Here is a 10,027-nt window from a genome sequence, read left to right as displayed (position 1 = left end):
GTCACATGTTTGCCTGAGGAGCGGAGGCAGCAGTATGGCGTATTGTCTGGAGCTTATCATAACAAGGTAAGTTCCATGTTAAAATGATCATGTTTTTGACTATTTTTTAATGTAGGCATTATTTTTCCGTTTACATGAATTTTGATTCACATACATAGTTTGCTTAACGTACGTTTATTTGTTTGGATATCACGGTATATACAACTCTTAATTATTTTAACCAAACATTAAAACTGTCTGGAAAATCTGGAGGCCATTTGAGTTATTTAGCTGCGGAGGTCGTTTTCTTTTAGTTTTTGGCTGTAGACTTTAAAATGTGGGCGTGGTTGTGCTGGAACGTTGGCTTGATCTATGCCACAGTCAAACTCCAGTCCTGGAGGGCCACTGTCCTGCAACATTTAGATGTGCTGCTGCAGAACCACAAATGAATACAATAGGTGAATAAGAGGACTCTGGAGAACTTATCTATACAATGAGGAGGTAATTGAGTCATTTGACTCTGGTGTTTTGTACCTGTGGCACATCTAAAAACTGACAAAATGTTTTTTCTTTGTCAGTGTGTCATGTTGGTGACTGAAGCCTGTTATGACGACTCCAACACATTTCTTAAGACAGGTTGGTACGACTTAATGCTGTCTAAAATTTTTTCTATAAGCTGACTAATTTCTTTAGTAATTATTTCTGACTTTTTTACGCTTTATCTTGTAAACCGGGTGGGCAGAGTAATTTGAATGAATATGATGGTGACACGGACAGGTGAGTCTGATTAGTTTTGTTCACACTTCTTTTTAAAATATTTATTTATTATCCTAATGTTTCTGCTATATTTCTTGTTTTTCCTTCCAGGCCGGAAGTCTTCCTCCTTCATGTTGGCGAAAACAAGAGCAGCACCAAAGACACTTCACCGTCAGTGATCACAAGACCATCCATGGCCGCTTCCAATGAACTTTCAAAGCACACTTCACCTTCAGTGCAAAGTACCATGAATGAATGACCTTTGTTGTATATTGCTGTCAGTGCTGTTTGATGTTTTGAAAAAAAAAAGTAGATTACATACTGCAACTGGTGCTGGTGTTTTTGTAACATCTAATGTCTTTTAAAATTAATTTGGGGATTATTGATGGCCAATAGTTTCTGGGGAAAAAATGGTTTTAATTGCTCTAGTGGCTTTTATTTGGTAGTAAATTGACAAAAAAAAGTAAGTAATGAGAGAAGTAGCTGCATAAGTCATAAGATATGGCGACATGTAAAATCAGCAGTTCTTCGCTTTCACAGACGGTGGGACTTAGTCCAACTTTTAGCGTCACTTGAAAGGAAAGCTTAAAGAAAGAGTGAGCACTGTGAACGTGATGCTAGCAAAGCTAGCTGTACAGAGACACATATGTTGAATCCTTGATGAAAAAAAGTTGTCACTTATATATATATTTAGAGATGTGCCGATCAGGTTTTTTCCTGCCGATACCGATCACCCATGAGGGCCAATCACCAATACCGATCACATAATTATTTATTTATTTTTATCATAAACCCTACCGGTTACATTATGTGGAAAAAGGAACCATGAATTCACCTTAATTTAGACAAAAATTGGTTTTTAATAACTTTTTCCAAGAAGAAAACTAAACAAAACAGGCATTGTGCAAATTGTACTGCTATCGGTAATACTATCTTTATCAGACTGATAACATATGAAGGCTCTGAAGAGGCTAAATAATGCAGAGCCAAAATAAAACCTCTCAACATTGCCAAAGAAATTCAAGTATAAAACTTAACATTCAAAGGCAAATACAGGTTCCATTACATTTAACAATCCAGAGTTACTGAATGAAAACGTCCTGATAGCAGGGTGGCTAGCTGATTACTGCTAGTTCTGATTGGCTGTTTCTGACTGAGTGGAGTAATTATGCAGAGCAGGGAGAAGATCGATTATTTTTTTAGAGATTATCTGTCTCATGTTAGGACAGCGAAAGTTTTAATACGTATGTAAAATGTATTTTTTTTAAGTTAGATGCTGCAGCTTTAAGCAGAGGTTCGGTGTGAGAGTCACTACCAGGTGGAGCAGAAGCGTCTGTGAAATATTACTACCTGTAGCTGCGCAGCAGCGGTTCAACAGCGAGAGCAGAACCAGGGTTATATCACAGCCCGAAGACTTAAATAATTGTGTGGGTTATTTGTTTAGCTTTCTGACCGTCATGCTAATCCGGGCTGCGCGCTGCTTTACCTGCTATCTGATCCTCCATATGTCTTTTTTACTGCAGTGAGCCTCGATGTAGCCTAACTCCGTCACGTATGGCATTGTTTTTATGTCGTATTAGCTTTGTTGTGTTGATGCATTTTGACGTGCTTCACCCCGAGTTCATTTTCCGCTGCAACACACAAACTTCCCCAGTCACTCAGTGCATTATTGTTCCACATCGCTTAGGACTTGGTGCTGCGCGCTTGCGCAGTGTGAAGGAAAGAGACCAGCTGCACAGACAGACTGCGAAATGAGATGCATGTGATCAGTTTGTGTGATCGGCAACAAGAGACCGTGATCGACGATCACCGATCATACACTTTTTCACGGAAATCGGCCGATTATGATTGGTGGCCGATCGATCGGTACACCTCTAATATATACACATACACACATTTATTTAATCGCTGAATAAGTAAAAGTTGAATGTATGAACGCAGAGCATGCTCATTGCTCATTGATTTTGTCTCCTGTCACGGTGGCAAACATCACAGCAGGAGGGAGGATGAGAACGGTCACGGTGCTCCTGCTGCTTGGTTACTTCTTGCTTATTGCGCCATTGGACAGTGTTCATAGTTGAACGTTGTTACCAATTAATTGCTATGTTTCATGGTTTAATGGTGCAGACAGTTGTGGTTTCTGACATGGGCAATATGGGCAACCGCCCAGGGCGTTATTTTTATAAGGATGGCAGGAGACCTCTGTGGATTGAAGCACAGCGATGAAAGCAAAACAGAATGAAATGAGTTTTAATTGATACTGGTCAGCTCTAAGTATTTAATATCTAGGTGTTTTTATGGGAATGGGAATCTTTCAGATCAATCTGAGAACCAATCTTGATAGGTAAACTTAATTTTATTGTGTCATTTAGCTCGGGGCGCTGGTCTTGGTCTCGGGTTCGGTGGTCTTGACTACAACTCTGCTACATGGCTCCTTGGTTGCATGTCCTCCCCCCCACACCTTCTTTCCATCCCCTTTTAGTTGGATTTATTTCTAAATAAATGTCACTAATGAAGTTCATGCTATGTTAGGACAGGAAACAAGATGTTTCCATTCCTGAAATTATGATTCATAGAATCGCATATCTAAGTCTAAACTGTTGCAGAGAATAAACACAATAACATGTTTAATCTGTGGCATTGTTTATTAAAATGGCACATTTCTGATGTATTAAAATTAAACATGATCGGCACACTTAATGATATTAGCGATTAGATTATGTATTCAGCAAGTACTTTTACTTTTAATACTTAAGTATTTTTAAAAGCCAGTACTTTTTTACTTTTACTTAAGTAAACTGTAAACGTGGTACTTTTACTTTTACTTAAGTAAATTTTTTGAGTACTTTCTCCATCCACCATTGCAACTTGACATTAACCTAGAAAAAAATTTCTTCGTTATGACAACTTGACATTAACCAAGAATCATAGTAGTCAAAATAATGTCATTAAGTGTTATTACACTATCAAACAAAACAGTAATTACTATTTCCCCTACCTGAAATAAAACGAAACAAGTAGAACCAACAATAAATATTTTATTAAGCTTTATTACACTATCAAATAATTTAATAACACTCATTAGTAATTCCTTTTACATCAAGTGGAACAAGTAGCACCAGTTATGAAGATGTCATTAAGTGTCATTACAGTGTCATTAATATTAACTCTTACCTGAAGTAAAGTGAAACTAGTAGCAACAATTACTAGCCTTTAATCTAAGGTTAGCCCTTGGGTTAAGGGCTAACCTTACAGTAATGGAGAAAGATGTCATTCAGTGTTATTACAGTGTCAAATGCTATGCTAACAGAGTCACTGATATTAAGTCTTACCTCAAGTGAAGTGAAACACGCTGAACTACTTATAAGTACCATCATAGCTGTAGAACAAACCCTTTGTACATTGGAATAAAACAAAAGATTATTTATTCTTCAAACAGGGTTTAACTTCTGTAATTCTGAAACACTGATGGAAAAACTAAAGCAGAATTACTCATTCTTTAACTTAAGAAAATAGGTTATTTCAACAGTCAGTCATCTCCTTTGTTATAGCCTTCTTGAAACACTCTGAAAACAGGGAGATCTTCTTGTTGTCTTTATGACACTTTATGACAGCTGCCACCTAGTGGACAGATGCTTGTGGAAATACATTTGTTTGAATCAACAGCATGTGTTGAAACAAATAGTTCACCACAAAGACCTGTGGTTCAGAAGTAGATTACCTTTGCTGCCCCTTTGAGGTAAAATAGAATAAGTGGTGTAGATTGAAAAGTAATATTTACTTTATAAATCACTGATAATCTACTAGTTCTATTAAATCCAAACATATATCTTCCTTAAAAGCAGTATTCAAAGTCTGCTTTTGAGATTATTAATTTTTTTTTAAAATGTCATGCAGTATTATGAGAAACTATGCAACAATGAAATAATGGACAGTCCAGCTCACCTTTAAAGTCTCTGAAAATCCTCAGATCTGCTGCTATTAACCAAAGAGCACATTGTACTACATTGAGTTCAGATGAATGAAAGGCTTTTAATATGTAATAAAAACTGAAAAATATTTCTCAATATTTGATTTTTATAGTTATCACTGTACATCTTAGGCATGTCATCATTTTGATTTTCTTCTCTCAAGTTATTTTCCACATAAAAATCTGTCATGTTTTTTTTAGAACAAAGCTACCAAAAGACCAAGGATTGAACTGAAGAGTTTAGACTAATTGAGACTTTGTATGTATTCCAAGTATTATTTTACAGCGCAAAGGCACAAATTTATTTTGATAAAGTAATACTCTGCAGTTTGGCTGAATGGGATATCCATGACCTTATGTAGAATTGATTCCTAGTCTATCAATTACTGCATTGATAGCTAATTTAATCATTTGCAAAAGTAAGAAATCATGGATTTGTTGACGGTAATCTTAGGGAACCTGTAATTACAAGATTCCTTCTACAGAATTCTGAATAAAATCAGGTTTATTTCTCTGGCTGAGCAGATGCAATGCAGTCACATGGATGTTTTTCAATCCAAAGGGCAAAGAGCAGACCCTTTCTCTGCCAGCAGGAGGAGGTTTCAGGTTGTATCGCTGATGTCTCCCAGAGGAATGACAGGTGAAAGAGAGATCCTCTTTGTTCTGCAAAGAGGTCATGATTGCCTTAGCCCTGGATTTTTAAGGTTTCCATTATAGACCTTCCTTCATGAAACTCCTTCTCTTCCTATTGCTGGGATCAAAGAAGGTTTTTCCACATATAGGCCCCACCTTAATTTAAAGGGGTAACACACAGCGTGTGAGGTTGAGGGCTCAGAGTTCCACCAACTCGTGGAGTTATATCAAGTTCTTCCTCTGTAACTCCAGGTGCAGGAGAAAATCTGAAGTGCTGCAGGAGCGTGGTGAAGAAGATGAAAAGCTCCATTCTGGCCAGACTCTCTCCAAGACAAACCCTGCGACCTATTAGAAACAGATCCTCAGCCAATGCCTGTAGAGTACGGATCTATGTAAAACAATAACCAGGCTAACCTGCTGAAAAAGGCATGAAGGCGTCTCGCTTGAGGAACTTCCCATCTTTGCTGAGGAAGTTGCCTGGATAAAAGACGTTCGGTTTCTCCCACTGGCTCTCATCTTGCAGGACGGATGTTAAAACAGCAAATACTGGAGTTTCCTAAATAACACAAATCAGTCATCATTTACATGCAATATGTTGAAATATAGGGAAAAGCTGTTGYAGTGTAAGCTGCAGTGCACCATCAAGTCTATTTTCTCACCTTCTCAATAAAATGACCTTGGAACATGACGTCTTTGCTAGTCCTGTGAGGAACTGCCAAAGGAGCAATGTTGGCCASTCTCTGTGTCTCATGGATGACGGCATCTGTAAAAGGAAGGTTCTGTCTGTCTTCAACCTGGACTTGGCGACTTCCAATCACATTCCTCAGCTCCTGCTGGACCTGGTCTGAAAGATCAAAGTCAATAAATGACAAGGATACAACAATTCTTTAATTAATCTGCAGAAACCATAAGATCTGTAGCACATTGTTCTATTTTTACATAATCTCGAAGGAGATATTCCTGACCTTGTATTTTTGGATATTTGGCCATGTACAGGAATGCCCATCTCAGGGTAGTTGATGTTGTTTCAGTTCCAGCAGCAAACAGGTTCATGACTGTAACCAGCAGGTTGTCGTTGTGGTAGAGACTGTCAGTGATCCCAGATTCCTGCAGAAGATCAGCTGATATTTAGAAAAGTAAAACGGTTTGATGTTCAGTCAAAGGCTAATGCATGCTATCCTCAAGTACTTTCCCATTTGCTTAGCCCAAGTAGAAGGTATATAAAATATTGTAATAAAATAGCTAACATAGTAGTGTATTAAGAATGTATTAAGAATTAGCAGCTATAGATAGTGAGCACTCCTGCTGGCACCATTACTACAGATTGAGTCATATGCCCACAACCATACTGTTCCAATGCAAGATGTGCAGGCTCTGCCTCACCTGCCTCCCCTGACTGCACGTCACTGCTCTGGAAGGTAATGAAGGTTCTGACCTTGTGTTGCTGTTGACGGATGAGGAAAGCRTCTGCAACTCCTCTGCACATCTGTGGACTGAGGGTCTCTTTCAAACGGTTCAGCAGCATCAGATGATGTTGTTTATTGGCAGCAAGTATATCGCTCATTTTCTTTCTGGCTGAAAACACCAGTTTGCCAATCTTTGGGAACATGTTGTACAGCTGATGGTGAACAGAAGATAAACCGTGACTTCTCTAGATCTTGTGTTCAGTTCAACGTAAACAGATTTTATGCTTTAAAACAGTCCAATCACACCTGTATTGATGGCGAGCCCGACAGTTGAATGGCTTGGTTTGTTCGATTTACAATGGTAGTGAATTCTGGATCATCATATTCAAATCTTTTGCCGTAGACCATGGAGCAGATTATATTACTAACTGCATAGTTCATATGTTGGGACAAATCAAAAGCTTCACCTGCARCAAAGAAACCAGAAAAACATTATTCAACACATTGGCTCTATTTATTAAGAGAATTGTTTTGCTTTGAAGCTGAACTGCAAATATTAGCTCTGAGCAACAGTTAACTATAAKGCCTCAGGTTAAAGAACAAAGTTCTCATGGTGAAATCTGCCAACAATAGCAATAATATCTTCTTCCTCTCTRCTGTTACCTTTAAACTCCTYWAACTTCTGGATGAGGAAGTGACATTCCTCAATGATTTTCTCCTCACATACTTTCTTTCCCATCCCAAAGTCCTTCAGGTTGGTCAAAGCAAAGCGGCGCATTTCTTTCCAGGAGTCKCCATTGGMMMAYRCAATACCTGTTYAASACAGTTTAATAAGATAAGTCAGTAAACTAACTTCTCAACCTGTGAATTTGTAAAGATTCCTTACCGTGAAGCATATTTCCTTCTTTAGCCAGTGTGGATGCTTCCCGTTCTCCAAACTCCTCAGCATAGCTGACAAATGCTTCTTTCACCGTCTTATACCCTGTCAGGACCACTATCTTCTTTGGTCCCATGTGGACAGTGAACACAGATCCATACGTCTTAGAAAGCTTTGATGAAACCAGGTGTGAATAAAGAAAAWGCAAATTAATTCATTTCTCAGGAACGAGGGACTTCATATGTCAGTAAATATCTTTTCTTTGCTTAACATTGTGTCTCTTTCACACAATGTTAAGCAGATCTGGCTCAGATCTGCTTAGCTGTGCTTTGTTCCTAGAAAAGGCCACTATAGGAGTTACTGCTGCCATCATGGTTTTACCCCTGCGTGTCATAAGCCTGGCGGGTCACCAGGCTTTACTCCCCACCAGACTAAGCCTTGCAAGATTTATTTATACACCAGAAACAGTAATGGCAGGTTAAACTAGGTTTATAGATGACACATTGAGCTGGGTGTGAAGGAGAGCTCACCTGTTGCACCATCTCTGTACCTGTCCATCAGCAGCTTTACACGCTATTATGTTAAATTTACAATGACCTCTGAATTTTTTTATATTTTCAACATATTTTAACACAAAAGCACGGTGGACTGCCCCAGTGCTCTACCATCAGACTTAGCAGGTTTTCTGGAGGGAACCCTGAACTATTAACTTTTTACTTTTCTACTCCTGCAGCAGTGCGTCAGTATTTGTTTGTTTATATGCTCTGTCTTCTCAAAGCCCCACTTGATCAGATTAATTTCATCAGATTTTAGTGTAACAGTGACCCAGTTTTTTTGTTCTGTGTAAGCATGGATAAAAAAACAAGATATATAATAGTTTAAAAGAAGGTAAATTGCAAACATTTATGATGTGCCTCACCTTTAGGAATGCTTGGTCAAGTCTCTTAACATCCAGCTGCAGCAGGTTGCCAATGATGGGAAGGGGTTTTGGTCCTGGTGGTCCCTGTCTGTGGCCCTGAGGCNATGAAGAGAGATGAATGAGTTTTTGTTGTAAAACTGAACCTCTGCATGTTTTTTAGTTCTGGTTCCTGATGGTTCGTGTCTCTATAAAGCATATAAAGCTAAACTTGGAGGACTGTGGGCTGTGTCTCAGGTCAGCTAGTAACGCTTAGCTGATGTCATTGAATATTGTGAAATGTTGTACTTCTTCTTTTAGATCTGAAAGTGTGGGAAAGTGCATTTTGCAAAACGTCAGTGTTATTCTAAAACAAGGCAATGATGTAAGTTTTTTTTTTCTGCTTTGTTCAGCTTGAAACAGCATAAGTTATATATTTTTATACAGGTCTGGAAGAAAATGTCATCAGAATCAAACAAATAAGATGGGTTTTTTTGCAGGTGCGTTTTTTCCAGGAAGAGGAAATAACAAAAATGTCTTCAGATCTGAAGCAGAAGTTTGCCTTGCAGCTGTGGGGGACAGGAAATGGCTTTGCTAGCTTTAACTCTGCTGTTGGTGTTTCAGGTTGAAGGGAAGCATTTCTTTTGCTTCAGAAGGTTTTCTGGTGTAAATTATAAAAGACTAACTTATTTTGAACTTAAATTAGCAGAACAGTACAGGCTTAGCGTAAACTTAAAAGAAAGCTCTGAGTTGATATGTTTAATTATAAATAATGAGTTCTTTATTTTTACTTCTAGATTTAGTGTCAACAGTGCTGTTTCCTGCGTGTCTTTTATTTTAGATTCATGTCAGAGATCCTGGTGATGTTTCCTCTGTGAGCTATAAAAATGCTGACAGTCTTCCTGCTGCGCCAACACCGAGCTAAACTTCAGGAGAAAAACCTTTATTACAACAAAACATGGAAAATGTATCATCTTCTGTTTTCTGAGTGGTTAAAGATTCATGGACAGATTTTATTTACATCATTTTATGTCTTGATAGGATTTGAAGTACATATATATAAAAGAAACCCTCCAATTTCTATATACAGATCATTTTGATTTGTGTCACATTTTTCACAATAAAACCCAACACTGATGAGACATTAACATAATTTTCTATATTGCATTTCTATCTATCTAGTATTTTATGTTTCCTTTTGAAACAAAGAGTTCGCCACAAAGATCTGCGGTTCAGAAGTAGATTATCTTTGCTGCCCCCTTGTGGTAAAATAGAATAAGTGGTGCAGTTTGAAAAGTAATCGCTTAACATGAAACGCTTAACATGTAATAAAAACTGAAAAATATTTCTCAAGATTCATTTTTATAGCTATCACTGTACATCTTAGGAATGTCATCATTTTTATTTTATTTTTTTATGTTTTTAGAACAAAGCTACCAAAAAGACCAAGGATTGAACTGAAGAGTTTAGATTAATTGAGACTTTTTTTGTATTCCAAGTATTATTTCATA

The 10,027-nt window shown here is 37.8% G+C and overlaps 1 protein-coding gene across 1 annotated transcript; it reads right to left on the bottom strand.

The window, feature by feature from the left end:
- Positions 1–5,192: 5,192 nt before the first annotated feature.
- On the bottom strand, positions 5,193–8,637 carry LOC103457196 (cytochrome P450 2K1-like). The gene is made up of 9 exons (XM_008397163.1): positions 8,541–8,637; positions 7,631–7,793; positions 7,408–7,557; positions 7,051–7,211; positions 6,774–6,956; positions 6,304–6,445; positions 5,998–6,182; positions 5,753–5,894; positions 5,193–5,683 (listed from the first exon to the last, which is right to left on the bottom strand). The coding sequence occupies exons 2-9, from the start codon at positions 7,755–7,757 to the stop codon at positions 5,496–5,498; spliced, it is 1,278 nt and encodes a 425-aa protein (XP_008395385.1). The 5' UTR covers positions 7,758–7,793; positions 8,541–8,637; the 3' UTR covers positions 5,193–5,495.
- Between the last annotated feature and the right edge of the window lie 1,390 nt (positions 8,638–10,027).

The sequence above is a fragment of the Poecilia reticulata genome, linkage group LG21 (genome assembly GCF_000633615.1).
Source record: "Poecilia reticulata strain Guanapo linkage group LG21, Guppy_female_1.0+MT, whole genome shotgun sequence".
NCBI lineage: Eukaryota > Metazoa > Chordata > Actinopteri > Cyprinodontiformes > Poeciliidae > Poecilia > Poecilia reticulata.
Note: the sequence above shows the minus strand (reverse complement) of the source record. Positions and strands in the feature narration are given on the sequence as shown.